The 27,276-nt window shown below is 34.1% G+C and overlaps 1 protein-coding gene across 5 annotated transcripts in view; it reads right to left on the reverse strand.

Annotated features, from left to right (window-relative positions):
* The window catches only part of Tab2 (TGF-beta activated kinase 1 (MAP3K7) binding protein 2), a 75,280-nt gene that overhangs the window by 13,767 nt on the left and 34,237 nt on the right, over window positions 1–27,276 (reverse strand). For all 5 annotated transcript variants that reach the window (XR_010041944.1, XM_063233021.1, XM_063233024.1 and 2 more), the window contains 2 exons: window positions 18,227–18,417; window positions 10,635–12,132 (listed from right to left, as the gene is read on the reverse strand). Coding sequence is in view for 4 of the 5 variants with exons in the window: in XM_063233021.1 (XP_063089091.1) it covers window positions 10,635–12,132; window positions 18,227–18,328 (1,600 nt within the window). In the remaining variant the exon portion in view is untranslated. The remainder of the gene's footprint in view (window positions 1–10,634; window positions 12,133–18,226; window positions 18,418–27,276) is intronic.

A 27,276-nucleotide genomic window follows, 5' to 3' on the forward strand; every position in this document is an offset into this window, starting at 1 on the left:
TGGTGCTATGGATTGAATCCGGGGCCTTTTCCATGCTAGGCAAATGTTCTATTGCTGAGCTACAACCCCAGCTCAGAAATTATAGAAAATGTGGAAACTAATGAGTTCAGAAGAGAATTTTATAAGGCCAAAGCCTTTAAACTGGAGGTGTCCACTAAGCATACAACAAGGATAATTACACACATACATAAAAAAAAGACATATACTCAGGCATACAATTATAAAACTTCAAACTAAAGACAAAAGAAGAGCTTAGATTTTTTCAGAAAGGAAAAAACAGGTCACACACAAAGGCACAAGAATCATATTGATATAAGATTTCCTCAGTGACATGGGACTCTCAGTGACAAGTTCTACGAAAAAAATGATTTTTATCCAAGATTTCTGTAACAAACTAAAATGTATGAGGGTATTTTCTGACTTCAAGGACTTAAGAGAACTTTTCAAGTCTTTTATTTGAAAAGATACTCTAGAAAACTGAAGGCATAAATCGAGAAGATAATACAAAACCCAAGAAATGCTAATTAATAATGATAAAAGAAACCCTTTGTTGACGGCTATGCTTAAGCTTAGCAAATGACTAGTTAATATTAGAAAAATATATACTGGGAAAATACTGAAAAAAGGAATAAAAGGTACCTTGTTAAGATTTCAAGCCAGGCGTGGTGGCTCACACCTGTAATCCCAGCACTCAGGAGGCTGAGGTGGGAGGATCCTTGCGAGTTCGAGTCCAGCCTGGGCTACAAAGTGAGCGCAAGGCCAGCCTGAACTGCATAGTGAGACTCCGTATTTCAAGATAAAGGCAGGGAAAAAAAAAAAAAAAAAAAAACCCTCTAAAAATTCCAAGCAAAACAAAGCTATATCTAAGAACTTTAACATAGATAAATGACTTGGTTCTTTAACAAGTTTATTGTGTATGTGTGTAAGTTTCAGGGTTATTAATTAACCTGTCGACAAGGCATGAGACATAACTGCTACGGTCTGAACGTTTATGCTCCCCTCAAATTTATATGCTGACACCTAATTCTCATTATAGTAGCATTAAGAGGTATGGCCTCTGGAAAGTGATTAGGTCAGGAGGGGCTATGCTTTCATGAATGGCATTAGCATCCTTTTCAGAGAGACTTGATGGTACTTGGTCTTCCTGCCCCTTCTACCACATGAGGACACAATTTATTTTGTACTCCTTGTTTAAGAGGTATTTAATTATCATTATGAGTAAAATGTTAAGGACAAAAAGTCAGGGAAACTTTAAGAGCTTACATTTAGACTTGTAGTCAATATATTTATTAAATGTTACATAACGACAACAATTTGACTTTTAAAGCACAGAATAAAAATACTAATTTTAAGGCCAAAATAGACTTAAATTTAAATATGAATAACTGATAAAAAAACTTGAGATTTAAAGTCTCAAATGTTTAGCTTTAATGTTTTTCACTTAGCAAGATTTAATTCACTATGATATATGGCAAGACTTTTAGGTTGCTGATAGTAGATATAGCTGGCTTTTTAAAATAGGCCTGTTCTACAAAGGAAATAGAATAAATGGTGTATATTTAACATTTCAAACACATATTTATTTAGTTTTATAAACTAACCTGTCTGGTCTTCCTAAGTAAGTGGAAAAAAAGCAGGTATTATAGGCAGAAAAAAATAATTTAATACTTTTATATGCCTCTTTAAATCCAAATTAAATTAATGGATAAAAGCAATTTAAGCATCGAACTCCCTCTTGTGGTTGTTAAGATAACTGAGTGCTTGTAAACTTTTAAGTACCGAATCTTTTAAATTGCTTGTTTAGGCTTTGAACCAACTTTGCCAGCTTCTGATGAACAACAGAGATGAACATTACTCAATTTAATCTGAAATTAGAAAAAGACACTTGAAGTTCCAGATGGTGTTAACAATTTTAGGTACTCTAACAGTGTAAACAATGCCTAATTTCTCCAAAAGGTTAAAAACGAAAATGTGAGAGAATCAAATATGTTTATTAAAGAAATACTTATGCCACTGTAAAATGTACCAGACATTTATGGATACAAAAACTTTAGGTTTACTTAAAGAAGGGTGGGGGGAATTTTGCTATTAAAAACTATAATAGGAGACTGGGGATATATATAGCTCAGAGGTAGAACACTTGCCTAACATTTAGAAGATCTTGTGGGCTTGATTCTTAGTACCAATAAAAAAATAAAGGGACCTTGTTCAGTGTCTGAGATTTTGTCTGTTCTGACTTTATATGCCTAAATGCTTAAGTCACACTAATCACTGTATTTAAAAAAGTATGTCAGCTTCTAAAACTTATCCAAAATTTTCTAGACTTAATTTTGTTGACAGCAGGTATTGTACTTACTTTATAAACTGAAGTTGTTTATTTGGTGGCTAAATCACAACACTGTAAGATGGAAATTACTCTTCAAAACAAAGAATCCTGTTTTCATCTATTTTGGCTTTTTTTTTTTGTACTGAATCAAACTCCCAACTTCACGCTTAACAGGCAGGTGTTTACACCACTGACCTAAATCCCTGGCCCCATTTTGCCATTTTAAAAAGCAAGTTACAGACAGATATTCTAACAGTGCTATGAATGGACCTCTGGGTTGGAGAACAAATGTCTGAGGAATATTGTTTAATCTGTTACTCTTTTGAAGACGTTTATTTATGCATTAATAAGACATGACTTAGTCACTTTAACAACTGGTGTGACTTTTGACTAGGTAATAATTTGCTGGCATTTTTGGTACATGTTTAAGATTTTACATGCAATCTTTAATCATTAAGATACAGACACTGTCTAAAAACAATTTATTTTACAGATTAGTAATGTTTATAGCTTGATAAAGTTTATAGATTAAAAGGGACCATGGTAACTATTTTCAAGTTTATGATGGCGGTCACAGGAAATCAGTTCAATGTGGTTTCAAGGGTATCATTATAACAAAAGAGAAAACACAGCACAAAGTTTCTGTTGTTTCTTCAAAATCTTGGAATGGGAAAAATTTTCTAGACACAGACACACACACACACACACACACACACACACACACACACACACAGAAATGGCTTGATGTACAATTTCAAAAATAAAAAATTAACTGCTTGTGAACAGTCTTGTGAGAACTTTTCATCATATATACTTTAATTCTGTTTACATTAAAAAATCAAATCTGCAGAAAAATATTTTAAAGCCATTTCAATCAGAATTTAAGATAACTTTGTAGATACTGATATACTGCTTCTAAAATTACATGGAATTATCAGATCTCAAACCAACCAGTTTGAACAAAATAGGACTCAGGTCCCAATTTTAAAACTTAATACAAAGCAAGTGTAATTAAGATGGTGTTAATATTGGCATAAGGAACATAGATAACTGGAAAAGAGAGTCCAGAAATAACACACATATCACTGATAGTCAGTTGGTTTTTTTCCAACAGTGCCAAAAATCATTAAATGCACAAGTAAATTGTTTCAACAAATAATGTTAGGATACCTAGGAAGTCACATAGAAAATGATAAAGTTGGATTTTTAATTTACACCATTATGAAGAAATGAACTCAGATTAAAGACCAAAATATTAGAGCTGAAACTGGAATTATGGGTTAATCTCTATGACCTTGTATTTGTAGATTGATTCTAACATACAACACAAAAAGTATGAACAATGAAAGTATACAAATGGGATTTCCATAAGTTAAACAACTTTTGGGCTTAAAGGAAACCATCAAGAAGTGAAGATAACTCACAGAACAGGAGAAAATAATTGCAAATTACGTATAGAACTTACTTTTAGAATACACAAAAAGCTCACACAACTTAATAAGGACAAACAACTCTTTTTTTGGTACATGTTTGAGTGTAAAAGAATGTAAAAAAAGACATAAAGAATGTAAATGGACATTTCTCCAAAGAAAATACACAGCCAACAGGCACATGAAAGGATGCTTGAGGCTATTAGCCATTAAGAGGAATGTAAATTAAAACTGCAATGTAATTAATACGTACTTCACAGGCACTAAGAAGACAAGCATCCACAAAGTCAGGTAACAGCGAGCACTGGTGAGAATGTGGAGAAATCAGACCCCTCTTATACTGCTAGTGGGAATGCAAAATTGTTCAGGCCCCCTGGAAAACAGCGTGGCAATTCCTCAATGGTTAGATACAGGATTACTATGACCCAGCAATTCTACTTCTGAGTACACTGAAGGGAAATAAATACACCTATCCATAACAAAAGCTTGTGCACAAACACTAGTAACAGCCGAAAGACAGAAAAAAACCCTCAAAATTCCCATTAACTGATGAATAAATAAAATGCAGTATACCTATATAATAGCACATTTGGTTACAAGACAGAATTATTACTAATATTTACTACTACATGAATTTTAAAATGAAAAAAGCTGGTCACAAAAGATCACAGTGTATATGACTCCATTTAAATGAAGTGACCAGACTATATAAATCTACACAGATCTAAGTAGACAAGTAGTTGCCTATCACTGACAGTAGTGTTGGGGATAGGAAAGTAAGTAAAAGCTTATAGGTATGACATTGTTTTGAGTTGATGGAAGTATTCTACTACTAGCTGTGGGTATGATGCACATAGTGTCTTTACTAAAGACCACTGAATTGTGGGCTATGAATGAATGGACTGTATGGTATATTACTTATACCTCAATAAGCTATTAAAATGATTAGAATTCTAAAAAATGAATAGATTCGAACATGCTGAAATATGTTATAAAATATATTAAGCAAAAAGTGTATGACATATTACCATAATTAAAGTATGACTTAAGGTATGTCAGACATATTGTACAGTATATATATATATGTATATGTATATAGTCTGCCAAAAAAAGTATACACCAGGAAAAGAACTTGTATATTTTAATACTGAGTTTATTGAGACATCATGAGATTAATACAAGTTACCTTTATCCTCTAAAAGATACTTAAAGTTCCAAAGTGGAAGCTCATTAGCTTCCAGACATTTCTTAGTATGGTGAACTGAACTGTGTATACATTTTGTTGGCGGACACTCTCTCTATAAACTCTCCCTATATTGCAATCTGTGGAGGATGGGTTCCAGGATGCACATTCCCCACCAAAATTTGAGAATGCTCAAGTCCCTTGTTTAAAATGGTACAGTATTTGTACATAATCTATGAACATCCTTCTATATACTTTAAATTCTCTAGATTATTTGTAACACATAATACGAAGTAAATTCAACATAGTTATACTGCACTGTCAGTAAATGACAAGAGAAGAGTCTATACAGGTACAGTATAGGGACAATGACTTCTAGCCTAATTTTCAATCTGCAACTGGCTGAATCTACAGATTGGAGGCAATACAGATATGAAGGATCAACTGATTATATAATCCCACAGTCCTATGCACCATATATGTGTTTATGTATACCCATATATGTATAGTATGTTCCCACTAAAAAAAGTGTGCATGTTTATGTCTATATACATAGCTATATACACAGGTAGGTATTTGTGAATGAACATAAAGAGGATTAAAAATGTTAATAGAGATCAGCTCTGATAGTTAAATAGTGGGAGGGATAGTTAAATGGTGGGAGGGCTGGGTCAAGGTTGGAGATATATTTTAGCTCTCATTTTTGGTAGAATTTCTTACCCATGTACATGTTGCTTCATATTGCTTTTTACATACTGGTTTAATAACTTAAGAAATAACTTGTTAGTAGGTAAGCCTCTCCAAAAATGGAATGTGTTATCTTGAATACCTGTGTTATCACACACACAGGTATTCAAGTAGCGAATGGATTTATATTTATATCCTGTAGGACTACATGCTGTTTGGTTAAGTAGACTGGGTAACTTTTTATGCAGAATTCTATGTGAACCTTAAAATCTCTTCCAACCCTAGGATTTAACACAGTTTTAAAAAGTTGTTAGATTTAAGACTGGGAAGAACTGACAGTCAATAGGGCTAATTTGAGAATCTGAAAACAAAAAAAAAGTTTAAACAAAAAATTTAAACAGCTTAATGTCAATTAATCTTTTTGTTTATTTTTTCAGTTTTTTGAGAAAAAAATATCACTATGAAGTTCAGGCTGGCCTTGAACTCATTATGTAGCTGAGGCTGTCCTTGAACATGCAGTGATCCTCCTGCTTCAGCCTCCTGGGTGCTGGAAATATGGGCAATACACCATCACACCCAGTATGTTAATTAATTTTAATTACTGAGTTATTTAATAATGTGATTTCAATGCCAACACAGAACACATATATGGTGCATAGGACTGTGGGATTATATAATCAGTTGATCCTTCAGAACACTACAGAAGGCATTTTTCAACCAGCAGATACATTAAGTTTAACCAGGTACAAATGTAAAGGTTTGAAGTAAATTATATCTTTTTGAAAAGAGTAGCTAATTCATTGAACTTGTGCCCCATTAAATCTCATACATAGGTCACTGTGATTTGGAGGAAAGCACTGGTGAGAAACTAAAATGAAAGAAATGAAGTCCAAAAAAATGATTTTTGACCCACAATTTTTTTACTTGCATTTCTATTTTAGGTTCAAAGTCAGAGTTACTAGTTAATAGCATAATGAAACCACAAATGTAACTGTGAAAAAAATGGTGTTAAAGTATCAATAAGAGTATTTATGATTTTACACATGTAACTTGAAAAAAGTTTATCAGCTAGGTCAACACTACTGACGGATTTCTTGAAAAGACCGAATGAGAAAACATTTTTGGCAGTTGGGTTAGTTTGCTAGGTTTGCTGGTTTTGTAACAAAATATACAAAATAGATCTTCCTTTTACCATGAAAACTAGTCTTAATGAGTAAAGCAATTTGTTTTTCATAGCTGTAAAAGTTGCCAGCACTATAAAACACATGCCATTATGAATGGAAGAGGTCTCTAGAAAGCCTCAGAATACAGTAAGTGATGGAATACTTCTGCTACTTTTCAGAAGTTAGGTGGTTTGAATCTTGAGAGAGGGGTATAACTATCTGATGGGTGACAGGATTACTGATAAGCAATTTTGTTTCTACATTTGTTTTCCCTAACAAATGGAAGAAGAGTGTTCTTTATATCTGGGAATTTTAAACTTAAATTTCTCTTCAACAAGGTTTTCTATCTGGCACTCGTTTTTGTCTTAGAGTCCTGTAATGCTTTAAAGACTCAAGTTTAATTTACTTCCTTTAGGGATGGTAGTGTTCGTGGTAGTTTTAGGTTTAGTGCTGATATAAGGGAGGTAGTCAAATTTCATAAATTTTACTTCCCTTTTTTGCTTTTGGAGTACTTAACTTAAAATTTAGAAAGGCAAATACATATATAATTTTTTAAAGAAGCAGGGTCTTATTCTGTTGTCCAGCCTGACCTTGAGTATCTGGGCTCAACAGATTGCCTAGTAGCTGGGACTGTGTGTACAAATCATCATGCCTGGTGGCTCTGTCACAGCATTAATTAGCATATGTTTGCAGTATAGATGTAATATACAATGTGGAGTTGGTACATGTATATAACACCTTAATTTTATTACCTTTCTCCACTGTTTCTCCCTCTTTTGACCACCTTCCCCTTTAGGAAAGATCTATTTCCTTACTTCCTATTATCTACTTTTTTTTTTTTCTTCTGACCACTATAACAGAGAACATATTAAATATATCTTTTCAAAATAAATTTTCATTTCTGAATTTATTATAGTCTTTTTGGATTTAAAATGGTAGACTATAAGAAAAACAATACATTTTGATTACCAACTTTGGCCCCTGCTCCATTTGGGGAAAAATACTGTCCTCATTCCAGTACCTGGTTAGATTTATCTTTTTACTCTGACACTGTATGTTTCAAAATCTTATAAAGAGCAAGTTCACTGCAGGAGGCAAAGCTACTTTTTTCTCCCGTACTATTGAAATCAGAATTCTGAAAAGACCTTTGCTTAAAGATCAGTATTAGATCACACCATTTAATACTATAGATAGCACTGTGTGAGTTATAAAGTATTATCCATGTGTAGAGCAAAAGCATGAAAGATTTAAAGAAAAGAACAGTCCTATGATATATCTTGAAACAGATTAATAAAACACTAGATTAAGACTGTCACTTAATATGTAAACCCGGGTCAATGTCGTTTTTGTAATAAAATAAACAAGCAGGTAAAAGGGTGCAGAATAGCACGCATTCCGATAAAACATGCATGAACACTCAATACAAGAGCCACACAGTCACACCACTGTTACAACATTTCATACATATGTAAACATGTTTAGAAGAAGTGATGAAGGTTGTGATAGCCGTCTGAAGGCTGTTGCTAAGCAATCTGAGTGGTGCATTCTGGGAAACTTTTTGGTAAGCTTTAATGCTTTTGAGCCTTCACACCTGAAAGTTTTTTTTTTTTTAATTTTCAGGTGCTTCAGAAGGTATTCTATAACCTTGAGGATTGTCTCAAGTTATTTCTAGTTTTAGCTGCTTATTGTGACTTCTCCCCGCTGTATTTGTTTTTGGTACTCTGTAACTTACACTCAAGTCCTATTTTGTAGGGTTTTCTTAGATTGTCCAGACTAGCCCTGAACTCACTACCCTGCCTTAGTGTCCTGAGCAGCTGGGTTACAAACATGTGCCACCAGGCCTGGCTCATTTGTTTCTTTTTGTTGTTTACTGAATGATCTTTCAGCTCCATGTTTCTCAAATTGTGACATATGTAGGCCCCAAAGTGGTGTGCCACGGCTATATGAAGCAACAAGACACATCTGAAAAAAGATTATTTTGAAAATTTGAATAAAAATACGATATAGTGCAGTGTGGGTTCTGTCAATTTTCTAGTTAGAATCTTCACTCTTACCACTTGTACTTCGGCAAGTTATTTAACCTATTTGCTCCTAAGTGTTTCAGTCTGAAAAAAAAAGTTAGTGTCTACTTTATAGTGCTCATGGGAAACAAATGCATATGCAAAAGTGATTAATTCATAGCAACTTTCAGCAAGTATTCATTATTAAGTATCTTAATATTATTCATTATTCATCCTATTGGAGAAATGGGAGACACAGGGAGTTCTGGGTTAAGTTTAGTTAGTGAGACAAAGAATGTCTCATTGAAAAGGTGACTTTAAGTAAGGAACTGAAGTGTGAGAGAAAGGTACCTGTGGATTTCTGAGGAGAAAATTCAGACAGTAGGAAGAACAAATACAAAAGGCTCTGAGATATGGCTCCCATGATTAATGAAGAATAAGGTCAGTAAAGCTGGAACAGTGTGAGCAAGATGGTGCGTAAAGGGAAAAGAGCTGGTGGGGAAAAGGAAAGCAGAGCATGTACGCTTCACGGCTTTTATTCCAAATGGATCAGATGCTCCCACAGGCACAGGATCTGACGTATGCTTGGAATAGTGTCTCGACGGTAGCTGCGTCAAAAAATCACAGGAGGCAAGGCTAAGAGCAAGAAGGCTACTGCAATAATCTGCCTGAAACTAAATAAGCAGAGTGTTTCACAGAGAACAAGATGACTGACTGACTAAAATACTGTTATCCACACATCAAGGAAAATGATGGCTGAAAGATGTCTACTGGATATAGCAATAATCTTATCACAGATGACCTTAACAGAAGTTCTGGTTGACTGCAGTGGAAAAATCCTGAGTACAGTAGATACAAGAAAGAATGGGAGAAAAAACTGTAGATGGCATGTTTAAGTAATATGTTTTTATCAACATTTGAGTTAAAATGTGAATTATGGTGAAAATACAAGTAACTTAATATAACTGTAATATTCAGTTCAATGTAAATGACTATTTCACTTGATAATTTCTCTTATCGAACTATTTTTTTAAAATTTGCTATCCATTTAAATATCAGCAAGCAGTCAAACACAGGAAGCCTGCTATTTTGACAACAGGAAAGGAGAAAAATAATCTTTAAGAAAGAAGAAAAATAAAGGTATATTAAAATTCATGCACTACTCAAATGAAACAAAAGATGGTTCCAGTTAGCTACAGATATGTGGGAAATGTAAACTTTAACACCATTTTTAACACAGTTTCTAGTATAATTAAAACAGCTAGGGAACTCTGAAACATACATGCACGTGTATGCACACACATATGTATGACGTTTGAGACTGAAAGAGAAGGATCAGGAACAAGATTCATTTTTTGAGTTAAATTATTCAAATAGACTTTTGATAAGACTGTAACTTTTATCAGAAGAAAAATTTTTTATTTTTAAAATATGTGGTCAAAGAAGTTTCAACCACTCTCATAAACGTGTGTTTTTATGAGTTTTCATTTGTAGATGCTTTAATGGGAAGCCAGTATTACCACAGATACAAGAAAAACTGAAAAGAATGTATCACAAACCGTTAAAAACAAAAAACCTCCAAACTCCAAAAAACAAAACAAAACAAAAAACTCATCAAAATCAATAAAAATCCAAAAACCAAAGAAAGTACAGCTGACTATTCTGAAGAACTGATAACTGTATCCAATATATAATAAAACTGTAATGTAAATTTATAGGAATGCTTCCAAATATTATGTTATCTGGGATAACCCATAAAAGATAAAGTAATGCTGACAGCCATTACTGCTATAAAATCCAGTAAGTCCAGCACAGGAATTATCCTTCCCTTAGTGCCAATATTACCTTGTGTGTAGGCAGCATCATCAGATCCCATGCTCAATTTCCGTGCTTCACTTATTCTATCCACATGTGCTAACGTAGGGTCTGTGAGGTGCTGAATATTTTCTGTTTCTACATAATGATCAGGATGATTCAGAAGATTTGTAAGTTCAAAGGTAGGGGAAACAACTCCTGGTGAAACAGCAGGGGGTTTATTGGGAGAAACTGTAATTTTGAAAGTATATTTTGTATTGGGTTGAGTGACCACCACTCGAGGAGAAGTTACAGAGTTACTGCCTATTGTTCGACTTTTGGGAGGGTGGTGATGAATAAAGGTAGGACCCATGCTCACTTGCCCAGACATATTCCTGGAGGCAGCAGATGCTCCAGAGTTTGTGGATATGAAGACTGTGGGCTGATTCCGCATGCCTGGTTCATCTCCTGTGGTGGCATTAGCTGAAATATAAACCTTAGGTTGACTACGGGAGATCATCTCATCAGTGTTTGGGGGACTGGCAGCTATGTAAACAGTGGGCTGATTTCTACTTAAGGTCTGGCTGTTGACTGAAGTGGAAGTGCTGGAGGTTCGAGGTCCAGAAGAACGCAATTTTGAAGAACTGTTCCTTTGTGGGGGTTCAAGTTTGATTTCAATCTGATTTTTTCGAGGTCCTGTTGAAATATTCTGAATGTTATACTGGCTATGAGCAGAAGACTGTGAACTACCAGATGAATGAATTGTCGGCGGTTGTGGAGTAGTAGGTGAACTGATGGGCATGTAGACGTGAGAGGTCTGGTGGCCTTGCTGACTTGACTGTTGGGTTGAGGTATGTGACAGAGGATTAGATGCAGGATAAGTAGTCCAGGGACCAGGTTGTGAAGGCTGATAAACTTGAGAGTTCATTGGATTAAACTGAGATACCCAGCCAGAATGCTGCTGTGTCTGTCGAGTTGTACCACTAGGAGTTGTAATGTAAGGCCTAATGTAGATAGAATTTCCCTGTGGACTGTTAAGTACAGGCGGAGGTACACCATGTATGTGCAAAGATGTAGGAGTATTACGACCAGTCTGAATATTTGGGGCTAAGGTTACCATAATGGGATTAAATCTGGGAGTTTGCTGAGAAAGGTTTGATGTTCCTTTGCTGCCTAAGTGAAATCCAAGATGTGGTGTTGAATTTGAAGCACCAGATGTACTGGACAGTCCAAAAACATTAAAGCCTTGAGGAACTTGAGCTGGTGCTGTTTGTGGCTCCTGCTGAAACAGTTCATTATTGGACTGACCACCTTGAAGTTGTCCATCACTAATGCTGTGCATTAGAGTTCTACTTCCATTCATTCTATTTCCTTCTCTTCCATGGTGATAAACATTCTCTGACTGCAAGTCTAAATTGAGAGAAGTCATGTGATTGCGTAGACCAGAAATTTCAGAATCATCCGAAAAATTCAAGTCTCCTTCACCATAAAGATATCTTGTACTCTCTTGAGAGAGAACAGCACAGCAGGCATCCAGGTTATTATTATTCTATTAAAAAAAAAACTTCATGTTAATAATTAAAAGAAAATAAAGACTATAATCACCAAAAATTCTATATAATAACAGATACAATGGAAACTTTGTGAGAAGCACTACTTTTTATGCAAATAGCTGAACGAAAAATCCTCACTGCTAATGTAATGGAAAAACTGTTACTAGTAACAAAAATGAATCAAATCATTATTATTTTAGGAGGTGCTATTTAGTAAAATGTACCACACAAATGCAGTAAAATTACAATCTAATTAAAATACAATTTCAATACTGACTAAGGTAATCATTCCACTTAAGTATATAATATTGTATGATTAAATCGTTTTTAAAAAGTTAATAATTTTAAAGTTTCTCAAACTATTTGGAAGAAAACTTCTACCAATGCATGTGTATTCAAGTGCTACACGTATTTTTAAAATTAATGACCCTTTAAATAAATTGATATTTAAATAAAAATGTTATAAAATGCATATCAAAGTAATCTGAATTCACATGCTTCCTCTTGTGTAAAACACAGCAGTATCTCAGCTTACAAATACGTTAGGCAAAACATTAGACAAAATTTTGTTTTTGTTTACAAACTCTACATTAGGTGACGAACATGACTGTGACCATCTTTTCAGAAATCATGGAACAAATTACGTTTGTGAACTGAGGCACCACTGTATGTATATATAAATTACAAGTGCAAGATAGCCTGTAGGAGCTAAGTGCTGGAGTGAATTCATATCTCTACCTTTACAGAGTATCATACAAAAATACTTCTGAGAAAAGAGTTTCTAAACAAAAGTTTGATAGCCCAAGAAGTAAAAGCACAAATCAACAATGGGATGGTATCAGTCAAAAAGCTTCTATAGGGCAACCTACAGAACCCTTTTGTCTCTCTCTTAGATGGAAGCTTTCTTTCTCTCAATAAATATATCCTGCTCTTAAAAAACAAAAAGCTTCTGTACAGCAAAAGAATCAATAAGTAGTGTGAAGAGACACCCTACAGAATGGGAAAAATTTTTTGCCAGTTACTCCTCAGAGAATCCAGAGGAAGCCGGGTTAGGGGGAGAGACTGAAAAGGAGTAGTATGCACATGTAACCACTACCCAAGATGACTGTAAACTGTATGAGTTATAAACATGTACTAAGAAAAAAACCCATTCCAGAGAAATAAACAAACAAAAAAACCCAAGAAACAAAACCAGACTGTTTTTAGAGAATGCTCCAAAGAAACAGACTAACCATTAGTCATAAATCATCCACAAAAATATTAACTGAACAGCTATCATATGCACAGCATTGTTAAGACTGAATTTTTCCTTTAAAATAGCCTTCAACTCAATTTGGAAGATAAATCATAACTTTTGAAACAGTGACATTTTTACGTGAGTGTGCCAAACAACAGGTGGAACTCAAGTTTGACACTGTTAATACTATTGTAAAAAAGGACTCGGTTAATGGTGGAGGTATGGCCTGATGGTATCATAGGACTTCTTGGGAGGTGGATTCGTGAAGATTATAGAATGAGTAAAAGACGTAAGTGTAAAAGTAGACAAAAGCAAGTTCCAAACAAGGTGACTAGAATAGATTTCACTGGAGTTAAAAGTTTGTATCAGAAGTTTTGTGAAACAAATTACTGCAAAAGCAGGCTGGGATTTAATAATGAAGGATTTTGAAAATCAAATCATACTAGAGTTTGGTTTTTAATACAAACTATGGAAAGAGCTACTGAAGGTAGATAAACAGGAAAGTAGACACACAAAGGGTATTTGTGGTAGATAATTTTTTCATACTTAGGATGAAAAGAAATGACTATCCTTTTAACAAAACAACAGAAGACATGAGCACAACACCATCTGGACATTAAGTGAGAAAAAAAATTCAAAGAGAACTGAAAGACTAGGAACCTGAGAGGAAGGGGAGAGTTTTAAACATTTAAAAATAAAAAAGAAGCTGGGCATGGTGGCACATGCCTGTCATCCCAGCACCCAGAGGCTGAGGCAGGAGAATCATTGTGAGTCAGAGTTAGAGACCAGCCTGGGCCACAAAGTGATCTACAGGCCAGCCAGAATGACCATGTCTCAAAAAGATAAAAAAGGAAATGATGTTAAAATGTTGACAAGTAGTCTGATAACAGATAAAAGCATGTAAAAAAGCACTAGACAACAAAGATGTCCTGAAGTTTTATTAAGAAATGGTAGTTCACAATGAACAGAAACACGAAAGAAAAGGTTAGAGAGCAATGGTTGACTTTCTTTCCTCCCAGAACCAACAATTTGTATCTTTCATGATATTCATGAAATCATTTTATTCTACTCATAACTCTGAATTGATATCCACCTACTAGTTTTTCAAGTAAAGTTGGAAAAATGATTATAATCCTTATTAACTGATACAAAATAGTCATTTAAACAAGACTTTTATCTTTTGCTGAATCTAATGGGAGCTTTTAAAGTTAACAACTTTATTGCCATGCCTAGTAAATTCTTCCTACCAAGCCAAAGCTCACAGAGACAGACCTTACCTTTTTTTCAACTTGTCATTGTTCCCAAGTTGAAATCTAATTTTACATTCCCAAATCCAATTCTATATTCTTCTTGTAAATGCTTCATACTCATTTTTACAAAGTCTTCCTCTGAAATTCTGAGGTTCTCAAAACTCCTTTCAATCCTTTGTAAGTATTTATTAAGTAGCAACAGCTCAGTCCCAGCTATGCAGTCATTCGTGGTTTTCCGCTACTTATTCTCTATGGACATCACATTCTCGGTGCAATCTTATGTTATCAACTTCACACTGCTAAAGATTTTAAGCAGCTATTGGTAACTACTGTTCAGAAATACTAATTCATTAGGGGTTGAAAAATGGTGATATTGTTCATATGTTAACTGTAAGATATCTTTATTTATTAGCATCAATTCTTCTTGAAGGTTTGCTATCAACTAGTTGGTTACTCTTTGCAAAGAGGAGGCAGGGTAATTTTTAAAGTTGGTACCCTAGAAATTTCCAAAGCCGGCTAAGATTTACTGTAATGTTTTGTGTTTATCATACCATATGTGTAGGCCAGTAGAAAGAGCTTTGTGTTGACTCCTGTGTACTTATGACATGAGCTGAGTAGTCTTTTATTAGCTTCCTTGCTTTCTGATATGACAAGATACATAAGCTCATCTTGTACATGCCCCATTTTGAAATCAACCATTTCCTAAAAGATCTTTGATTATTTTTTAGTGGGAAACTGTGGGAACCTTCAGTTTAAAGTGTATTAGAATGAGTGGGATATGAGTTTTTAAAAATTCTTGCTTTTTTGTGTGTACAAGCCAGAAATCAGTATTCTCTTCAAAGCTACAAAAAAGTCTGAATCATAACTTCCAGTTTCTCTTTCATTTTCCCCGAACTTCTCAGATAGTATCAAAGGAAACCCACTGACAACACTCACATTCTGATTCATTCCTTCAAACATTTACTGCTATCTACTTGGCAGGTAGAAACCCATAAAACAGCTGATCTCAGCCTAATGGATCAGATTAATGTACATATGTAAATACAATGCAGAATGGAGGAAGTTAGAAATACAGATAAAGGTCTATGGATGGAGGCCATGTGAAAAGGCTTCAGCTAAGTAGATACAATTTAAATACTAAGTAGTACATAATACTGAATCAGTAGTTCTTAATGAATTATTTTAAAAACAACATTCTTAAACAAGTTTCTCATAGGGAAATTTTCAAATAGTAAAAAATTCAGTTTAAAATGAAAGTGCCAATCATGTAAAATTTTCACACTATTTTATGCTATGATTCAACTGTAAAATATAAAAACAAATTTTAAAGTTACAAATCATACTGCTGATAACATAGCTACCTCAGAGAATATGAGGTATGAGTACAGTAGCTCTAAAAAGATCTAAGCAGGGGGCTGGAGATGTAGCTCAGTGGCATAAGCGCCTGCCTTGCAAGCAGGCAGTCCTGAGTTTGATCCCTGGTACCGATAAAAAAGAAAAAGACAAAAAAAAAAAAAAAAAAAAAAAAAAAAGATCTAAGCATACAGTCAAGAAGAAAACAGAAGAGGGATTCTTAGGTTCTAAGAATCAGGACATAAATTAAGAACAGTTACACAGGGAAGCAATATGGCATGACCCTTTTCTTTAAAAGTTGTGGACGAGTATACTATAGGGAGGATCTCCTCCCGAGAATGCTCAACTAAGAAAGGGCAAACAGCTCCCCAAGGAGAGGCTACTTCCAAACAAGAGATGTTTGTATTACATTAGAGGTCATTTAATTTGCCTTTTTACTTTAACAGAAGTATTTTCTTAAATTTGGGAGATTGTCACTCTTGCTATCCCCAGAGAAACTGTTTTTTTTTTTCTTTCTTGTCTCATTTTTTGTTTCATCAGCTAAAAAAAAAACCTGCCTAGATACAGAGAATTGCTATCAATTAACCTCTAAAAAGTATGGTCTGTTTCACAAGCAAGTTCCAAGCAAACAGGTTTCATTTTAGTTTGCACTAACTGTTGGAAAGCATGGCAAACAGAAGTGTTTTTTTTTTGTGAAACTCCTGGGTGCCCAGAGGAAATCCAAAATTACCTATTTTCTGATTTTTGGTGAAGTTGAAAAACATGTTGAATTATTGTATTTTTAAGCAGGATATTTACAAAGATCAAAATAATAATATAAAAATCTCAATTCTAACTCTTTCCCCTTCTGGCCTATTCTCTCTTAGCTTTTATTCTCTATGGGTGACTGTTTTTTTTGGTACCAGGGGTCTCACTCAAGACCTCATGCTTGCCAGGGAGGCACTTGTGCAGCTGAGCTAAATGCCTGGTACTTGGGTGACTTTTTTATGAACTGTGTTTTTAATTCCTGCAGCAGTTAGGCTAGCAGGAATATGAAAATATACATATTTTTATGTATTTATAATATGTAGATTTCTCCTGCCGTTATTGATATACAAAGTTGAGGAAAAGAAAGTCAGAAGATGAGTCAGAGAGGTTAACTAAACTACTGACGGTGCCAAAATGTGATCAAATGTATATATCACCAAAACTTGTGTTCTTAATCATTATAGAAAGGTAAGATATTTTGGAGAATGTCATGTAGCTAAACGTATACGAAGGAATTGGATAAAGCTTCAGGTTGTAGAAACAGCCAGGATTTCAGATCACAGACTAGTACAGACTAGTTAAGACATAGGAAATCCATTCTAAAGTGTAGGTGAACAATCAGAAAGTTTTAAGTGTATAAACACAACAAAATTTTCTTTTAAAAAGACACTCTGGCAGAAGAGGATTGATTGGAAAGACCAAAAGTCAGTTAGGATAAAGGCAGGTAGATCAATTAAAAGTATAGATACAACATAAGGTTAGTGAACAAAATGTATATAATCATTTGATATCAAGTACAGATTTGATAAAAATTTCCTTATCAGCTTTCCTTTTAAGCATTAAAAGTTATTTGCCAAGGTTAATAAATCCAAGCTTAAAACACTTTTTGATACAAAGATTTCTAGTCTAATCAAATGGAAAGGAATGACTACAAATATTCAAAATTATGGACTTCTAAATTGTGTATATCAGTCAAGACACAGGAAATAGTTGTTACTGACATTCGTTGGAAAACTTACGTATTAAAAATTAAAAAAAAAAATCTTTTGCCACTGACAACTCCAACTCTTTCATTTTACAAATACAAAGAGACAATACAGTTTTCCCAAGTATGATTGCAGTATCAATTAATATTAGATCTGTTTTTTGACTCCTTAATTTAGTAATTTTTTTCACTTTTATACAAAGACCTGAAATTTTTAAACAAGTTCTGATAAAACAAGAGGGGGGACAATGAAGCACGCTAATCGCTAGTAAGATGGGATAATATATTAGTGTTTTATATTCAGAATTCATTAATCTTTATATTTACATGATATGACCCACACAGCATATGCAATAGAGCTGAATCTTGCCAAAGGTCACATGGCTATTGGACACCAAAGTTCATCTCGTTTTATCACAGCATAACAACACGAACATAAAGATAACTTAATGTTTTCTTCCAATGTTTGAAAGACACCAAATTTGTAATAATAAATTAAAAAATCACTGAACACTGACCTGTAACATGCACCTGGATACAACAACTTCAGGTACTTCAGGGAATTTCTGTCGCAGGTCACGTAAAACCTGAAAATCAATTTGGTGGCTTCCTTGGGCCATTCGTATATTGCCTAATCAGGACTATCTGTACAGCAGGCAATTTTAGGCCTTAGTGAAATTAGTACTCATCTCTTCTGTCCAAGCATTTTCTGTGAAAGAAACAAAAAAATTTTAATGAGAATTGATTATAGACTAAAAATTGCTGTGGACTTAAAAATTTAGTATGAAAAGCCATGTGCCTTATTAGCATCCAACAACATGAACTATGAAAATATTACTCAGACCTATAATGCTTTCAATATGGTTAAAACTGTCTTCAGTATAACGCCTGAGGGCAAACTTTTACAATGTCTAACTCCTTTGGATGTGCTTGTTCCATAAATACAGTGCCAAAAGGCATTCAAATAAGAAAGAAATTACTTTCATGGTTTCCTCTATTACTCTTCTAAGAGAAGAATGAGAATGAATGACTACTGGTTTTTTTCTTAAGGGTGATGGAGGTAAAAATTTTTACTAGCTCTACTTAAAATTCTTAGTGTTCTATAAAAATATTGCAAGCTGCCTAAAATTTAATAATTGATAATCTAATATCTCATGTTTTTTCAGGCATGTTAACCTTTTAGTGTATAATCAATTCATTCTCATGGCCTTTGGAGCATTTCATTTTTGCTTTGTCTATTAAATCAGTACTTAAAAAATACTAGGGCCTCAACCATAGTAGTTCTCATTTAATTAGCAGCCTGGGCATATGAATTTTCTAAAGTTCCCTAGGTGACTAATGTGTAACCAGTGTCAAGAATTACTCCCAGGCTACTATAAAAAAAGCAACTCTGAGCTGGCATGGTGGCGCATGTCTGGATTATTGAGGAATTGGAGGCAGGGGGATCTCCATGAAATTAAGGCCTGCTTGGGCTACACAGTGAAGTCAAGTCTAGCCTGAACCCCACAGTGAGATCCTATCTCAATCCTCCCCACAAAAAAAGAACTATTCCCTAAACTCATGTGTCTAATGTAAACTAGGTTTAATCTAGAAAATCTCTTTAGGACATAAAAGAATATAAATATATTAGAATGAAATAACTTTAAACCATATTATTTAATTAAAATATAATTTAGAATAAATTTAAAGACACAATCTCCTTAAAACTATTTTCTTATTTATAGTATTTCTTTTAACTTCAAAAACATTAGTTTAAAAAATACAAGCCTGTAAATTTAGATCTTTAGTTCATTACTGGGTAGCTAATTACCTTATAGTCTTCAGAATAATAAATGACAGCATTTTAAAAGTACATTTGCTTACAGCTGAAGTACCAAGTCCCCCAGAGAATAAAAAGTCATTCAGATATTTTATCATTCAATTGAATTTTACTAAATTACTTTGCTGATGTGACTTCAGGTCAATTACATCTCACAGGTAAAAATCATTGCCAAACCAAGCTATTTGCAGTACAATTTCCTAACAGTGTTTCTATGTAAAACACACATACCAACACACACACACCTTTTAGCATTCAAAGTACTGTTCTATAAATGTTTTGCAGGAGATTTGAGAAATACTGGAAATTAATAAATAATACTTTAAAATAATTAAGACAGTGATAAACATGCTATAGAGCTGCTCATCTTCAGAAAGCCTCTCGTGATTTCTTTCCAGATATCAGCCCATTTCTCTGAATTTCTCCCATTTTGGGCTAGAACTCCTTGAAACAACTACTCTCTCATTCTTTCAACAATTTCTTCATTTGGCTTCTGAGATTTATATTCCTGTTTTTTCTTCTATCCACTCGCAGCATCTTTTCAGTTTTCTTTGCCAAATCTTCTTTTTTTTCTTTATATCTAATTGTTGACCATGCAAATGGACTTTTATTTTATTTTTATTTTTGGTACTGGGTTCAAACGCATGACCTCCTGCTTGCCATGCAGGCGCTTATGTTGCTGAGCTAAATCCCTGGCTCACAAATGGACTTTAGAAATAGGTTTCTTTTCAAATTCATCTACATTCCTCTTTAAGGAAATATACACTAAGACCTGACAAAATTACTGTCTCAAACCTAATCTTTTCCTTGAACTCCAGAATAATATATCCAATTGGTTATTTGACATTTCCTTTGGCTATCTAAAATTCATTTCAAATTTACCATGTCCAAAATCAAGCTTTAAAAAGAAATCTTAAAGAGAATAAAACTGAACAAAATAAAACAGAATAAAGCCAATCAAAACAAAACAGTGAGAGTGATACAGGACTTTACAACAAGGTAATAGGAAATCAACAATGGCTACCATAATGCCTCTTGTTATCTTCAAAATAACTGCCCATACCATCAGGCATAGCAAAATGAAACAAAACAGAATAAAACCAATCAAAACAAAACAATGAAAATTATATAGAACTTCAAAACAAGATAACAGGAAATCAACAATGGCTACCATAATGCCTCTTGTTATCTTCAAAATAACTGCCCATATCATCAGGCATAGCAAAATGAAACAAAACAGAATAAAACCAATCAAAACAAATGTAAGTTATATAGAACTTCAAAACAAGATAACAGGAAATCAACAATGGCTACCATAATATATCTTGTTATCTTCAAAACAGTTCCCCATTCCATCAGATATAATAAAGTCAAACAAAACAAAACAATGAAAATGATACAGGACTTTAAAACAAGATAATAGGGAATTAACAATGGCTACCATTTTCAGAAGGAAATCCCCTGTAGTTGCTATACTGCACATTGTTATCCTCTAAACAAATGCTCAGACTACAACCTTTAGGTTTGCAAAGTCAAACAATATAGACATTAAGGGTGTGGGTTTTTTTTTAACTTCAGTGGCTATCATTTCAAGCCTGTGTGTCTCAAATCCGTCAGATGTTTCGGGTTGGGGTGGGGCACTTCTTGTCTCCAAACCTGCCCTCTGCTGGCTCACAGGAAGGGGTTGCCCTGGCCCATGAATACCACTGGCTCACAAGAAGGGGTTGGCTTCTTTTTGGTTCTCTTCCTGGGATACATGGTCGCTGCTGGCTTATAGGAAGGGGTTGGCTTCTTCTTGGTTCTCTTCCAGAGATGCGTGGTCGCTGCTGGCTCACCCAAAATTCAGATTTTAATTCCCCTATATCTAAGCTAACTCCTCTCCAGCCTTTTCTATTTCATCATTCATCTAGTTGGTTTTTATTCTATCCCACATTTACTCTAGTATCAAGACTATTACCTACAAAGTGTATTTTACATCTGATCACTTTTTTCACCCATTAACTGCTTTTGTATGAGCCACCATAATTCACTTAGAATACTTATTCCTTACTCTACAAGTCTCCTAAATGGTTTTCTTGCTTTTATTCTTTCATCTGGCTCCCAGTCTTTTCTCTAGTGACCAGAGTTAACTTTGTGAAAAGAAATCAGAGTGATCACCCTTTCTGTTCAAAACTGGGCTTCATAAGGCCTCTTACTAACCACCACTACCCTACTTTATCTCTTACCGTTCTCTTTGTTCCTTGGTTCTAAATGATCTCCTGGAGACATCTCAAAGAAGCCAATGAAACTCCTTCCACTGGGCTTTCAGACTTATTAGTCCTATTGCTTGGAACATTCTTCCTAGATACTTGCATGGCTCTCCCTCTTATTTCATTAAGGTCTCTGATCATATGGTACTTCCTAGTGACTACTTCCCTGGCCAACTTTTCCATCAAAAAGGCTTCTCTGTCTCTCTTCCACCATCGCATCTTCATACCTCTTCTTTCCACTCCAATCCACACTGAGGATTGAATTCAGGGTCTTCAAATGAGCTACATTTTCTTGGCCCCCCCCCCCCATTTTTTAAAGAAAGAGTCCAGGCTAAGTTGACCAGGTTGGGTTAACTCTCAATCCTCTTGCTTCAGTCACCTCAATAGCTGTGATTACAACTGTATGTAACTGTTGCCCAGCTACCACTGTAATTTGGTAGACTTCCTATATTGGCTAAACAGCTCCTGTAGACTAACTCTTAATGAATAAAAATTATATATACAAGACAAAGTATAAAAAACACTGATTGGAAAGTAGAAGGCAGAAACAGAAATATTTGAAAGAAGAGAATAACAAGGAGGCCAATATTTGAAAGAAGAGAATAACAAGGATGATCTTCCATTTTTACATGGCTTTTAGTCACAAAGCAGACCCAGAAGATGTAGTTGTTATTTGCTTGTTGAACCAAATGACAGGCTTTGACATGACCAAAAAGGCTGAAAGGGAAGAACCATAAAGAGGAAGCCCTAAATCCTTTGCACACATCTGAGCTCTAAACTTAAGATAGATTCTAAGTAGACATGCTAAGGTTAAAATAACTGATCTGAGATTCCAGAATTTGTAGTTTGGGTTCAGTCAAGTTTATTGTCCACTAAAATGAACTAAACAACAGGAAAGACTGATTCATATTCAAGAGAAGAAAATCAACAAAGAACAAACCCAAGATGACTCAACCGGTAGAAATGGGACATAAGAATTTTGGAAATCCTATTTGATACAGCTATTCCCCTTCATGGTATCGCCCTGAAAGAATTAGACATCACACTACAGTGGATAAATGAATATCCATGTTTACAGTAACACAATTCAGAAAAGCTAAAACTTTTTAAAGTTTCTTTTTAAAGAATTTTTATTGTAAAGAAAGAAAAACAGATAAAAACATAACAATGAAAACCAAATTTCAAAACAGGTTAGTTGAACCGTTACAATAGTTGATACATTGTGTAGAATAGCTAAACCTTGGAAGCATCCTTTACCTTAGTCAATAGATGAGTGGGTAAAGAAAATGTGGTATTTATACACAATGGACTGGTACTGTCACAAAGAAAGATAAACGCGTTATTTGTAGGAAACTGAATATACCTTGAGACCATAATAATAAGTGAAATAAATCAGACACACAAACTTAACTGTTGCATAGTTTCTCTTCTATGTAAAACTTAAATTATAAATAAAGATCAAAATAAAAGACAATAAGGGGGGGGACAGATCTTTCATGGAAAGATCTTGGATAATTTTAATGGAAAGGGGAGCAAGAGATGAAAGAATAAAAGAGGGAAGGGAAAGGGGGTGATGAAAGGAATTCAGATATGTTAAGCACATGTACCAACTTCACACAAAGAACGTAAACATGTACTATAAAACAAAAGAAATATTTAAAAGAGGTAAAATAAAAATAATTTTAAAGCAATTATTTTAACTATGCTCATGGATGTAAGGATGAATATGTTTAGACTTCTCAGCAAGGAAACAAACTTTGAAGAATCAAATGGAAATTCAAGAACTAAAAAATACCTGAAATGAAAAATTCACTGGATAAACTTAAACCTAGCCTGGAAATGACAGAGAAGTCAGTGAATCTGAAGAAAAGCAATCTAAAGGGTGGAAAAAAATATTACTGGGGGAAAAAAGGTACAGAACCTTATAGTCCTGTTGGAAAGTATAAAAAAACCTAATGTATCTGTAATTAGAGATTAGAAGGAGGGTAGACAATAAGGTATGAAAAAATCTGAAGTAGTAATGGTTAAAAATTTCCTCCACTTAGTAAAAGATAAATGTACAAGTTTAAGATCAACAAATCTCAAACAAGCAAACAACCCAAAAGATCCCATACACGTCAAAAACAAAAACCACAACAACAAACCCTAAAACAAACAAATTAACTACAGAGGCACATTATAGTCAAACTGCTGAAAACTAAAGCAAGACAAAATCGTAAACACAGCTGAAGAAATGGTATCTAATGTACAAGAGAAGAATACTTTGAGTGAAAACTGACTTCTCATTAGAAATAAATGGAGACCAGCAGATAGTAAAATGCCATAATTTAAGTGTTGAAAAAACACTAACCTGTCAACTCAAATGCTATATCTAACAAGAGTAAACTTTAAGGATAAATGCTAGGTAACTTTTAAAACAGAACTTGTGGAGAAATAAATGACTTGTAAGGACAACCTAAATACAGTACTAGTACTCAATTTTCAAAAGAAACCATAAAGTACCTTAACAAATATATTTTGGAAAATATGTCTCATAGTAAAAAGAAACATATTTTTTATAGTTAACATACAAAATGACTATTCTGGAGCAAGGAACAAAGAAATCATACTTAGAAAACGTTTTCAGCATTAGGTGCAATTCTGGTACCTAAATTTCCACCTACTATGAATACCTAGAAGTGATTATGCCTGACCATTTGCCCCTTCCCTAGTCCATCAAGCCAGACAGGATGGGTTTCATAAAATTTTCATAACATTTGTGGTACTTTGGTCCACAAACATTTTGTGAACAATTTGGTTTGCAAATAGAAGCATCTGGCAAAATTTTGTTTTTGTTTGTGAAACCTGTATTGGGTGACGAACACAACCATGGCTGATTCTTTCCCAGAACAGTGAACTGAATGAAATTCATAAACAGAGGCACCACTGAATTGTGCTAAGTTGTTTCAAAGTCTAGGTAAGTTACAGTTTTGCCATTTACTTTAACCTTTTGACACAAAAATCTGGTACACACATAGGAAACACCTAAATATTACTAGCATCTGCTTAAGAGAATTGGTGCACAATTTTTAAACATAGTAAATCTTGGTTTGACAGAATAATTTGTTCTGCTCTTAACCCAAAGCACTTGTATACCGAAACAGAGAAAAAGAAATGAGTTGTGATCATATGACATTTAACATAAGTACTTACTACTCATTGCTAGACATCGCTTGTTTATCAAGTTAAAATTTCTTTTTTTTAAATCAAATTAAAATTTCTTAGAAATGTGTGCTTGTCTTGTAGAACACTCACTGACCAAGTTACCTGAAATCTAAGATTTGACAGTATTAAAAAATGAAATATACCAGTTATACAGTTGGCTTTATTGTGGTCTCTAAGACAGTTTAGCATATTCATTATATGTCCATTTTATTAATATTGTACAGTAAAGGGGAACATTTGCACTAGTATCTAAATGTGCTGAATACGTTATTTAGAAAAATTCATTCTTGCTTTCGGGGGGGGGGGGACTCAGCTTTGGTTTAGTGTAAAGTAAGCCAATTCAGAATCTCTTCTATCATAAAGAATAAAAACTACTGAAAAAAATAACTAAATTTATTTCAATACACAGCAGCATTTGATATTTAAAAATTCTCTCGTGCTCAAAACAAAGATGGGATTAAAAGCCAATGCCACATGAGTTGCAGTCAAAATGCTTTGTTGCACTGTATACCAAGGAAAAGCTGGCCAGGAGTGGGGCAGTAATTACTAGAACAGGGGCATATAATATGGATTTAATGGGAAGCAATAGGTATGCAGGTGGAATTAGTGTCTTTATAAGAGGCCAGAGGAGTTTGACCTTTTTAGCATGTGAGGATATAGCTGACAGGTGTAAACTATGAGCCAGAAAGCTGGTCCACTATAGACCAACATCTTGGTCTTAGAATTCCTGGCCATCAGTACGAGAGAAATAAAAATGTTGGGTATAAGCTGTTCAGTTTATAATATTTTGTTATAGTAGTCTCACTAGAATAAGGCATCACCCTTCTGCAGATTCATTTTAACCATCAATTATTTCAATGATCCGTATGTACATAGAAAAAAGCTGAGCCTTAATTTCAGTCAATTCTCAATTTTAGTCATAACATAATTCCAATTCTACTTTTTGTAAGGCCATTATAAGTTTTCTATAAATATCTGTTAGAGACAGTTACTATATTTCTATGGAATAAAGTAGAATTATCATGATCTCATTAGTAAGAAATGAACATTTGGTATTCTTTAAAACACTGGAATACTACTAAATAAAAGGTAGAAGAACAAATTCAGAATTCCAATTTAAAGAAATCTATGTGCAGATTCAACAAATCATTCACTTTGTCATTTATCATTTCTCTAAATTCATTACAAGGTATGTCATTAAGAAAATCATGGAAAATCAAGTTTTTTGAAGTAATGTTTGAGAAATGCTAGTGCTTAAAGTTTATTTACTCTTGGCCTTTACTGTGCATTGCCATTCTTGGGTAATAGTGGCAAATGCAGTATTTCTCAAACTTAATTGTGCACCATTCCATTTATCTGTAAACATCTTAACGTAGAAAACAGGGGAAATGCTGTCACATAAAGAAGGTAATCAAAACATAGTGGTACCTTCTGACTTAGGAATTTGTCTAAGGAAATAATGACATATTTAAAATTTATGGAAAAGAAAGTTCAAGACAGCTTTCTAATACCAAACACCTGGAAAGAACCAAAAAGCCTATCTTTTGGGAGAGCTGCTTCAATCCGTCAATTCTTGACTATTACACAGTCACTGAAACATAAAACCTAAAAGAATTGAAGGAAACGGCTGTATGATTTTTGGCAAAAACCAAAAACATACTGTAAGTCATTTTTGTGGCAGAAAAATTAAGACAAGAGGATAAAAACAGAAAAAAATCCACATAAGAGTGGTAGGGCATGGAAAATTGATCTATTAAAAAATGAAAGACCAAAGATACAGCTTCGTGGTACAATGCTTGGCTAATATATGTGAACCCCCACTTTTGATGACCAGCACCATAGAAAAACAATGATTAATAAATATCAAAATGTACATTAATACATTTTATGGTGAAGATAAAATAGGCATGGTAAAGTAACAATAGTGCAATCTCTACAGATACCACTTTGGCAATCACTATAAAAATGAAAACTGTGTATGTCATTTGATTTCATAATTATTTTTATTAATCTGATGTAGATATAGCTGCACAGAAAATTTGCATGTATTTACTACAGTACTGTAATGACAAAACACCAAATTACCCATTAGGTGTTTTAATAGATGGAAAGGAATGCCAAACCTTAAAAGATGTGTATTTTTGTACAAAAAAGTGACTTTCCTTATCAGAAAAAGGTGCTTCTTAGGGTAACATATTCCAGTCTGGTCTGTGAAGCACCTATATCAGGCTGTGAGAACAAGATCCTGACACTTTACTGACTCCGCTATGAACCCACTATGATTGCTGTAAAGTGA

This window comes from Cavia porcellus, unplaced genomic scaffold (assembly GCF_034190915.1).
Source record: "Cavia porcellus strain 051 isolate PalLab524CR breed Dunkin Hartley unplaced genomic scaffold, mCavPor4.1 scaffold_22, whole genome shotgun sequence".
In the NCBI taxonomy this organism is placed as follows: Eukaryota; Metazoa; Chordata; class Mammalia; order Rodentia; family Caviidae; genus Cavia; species Cavia porcellus.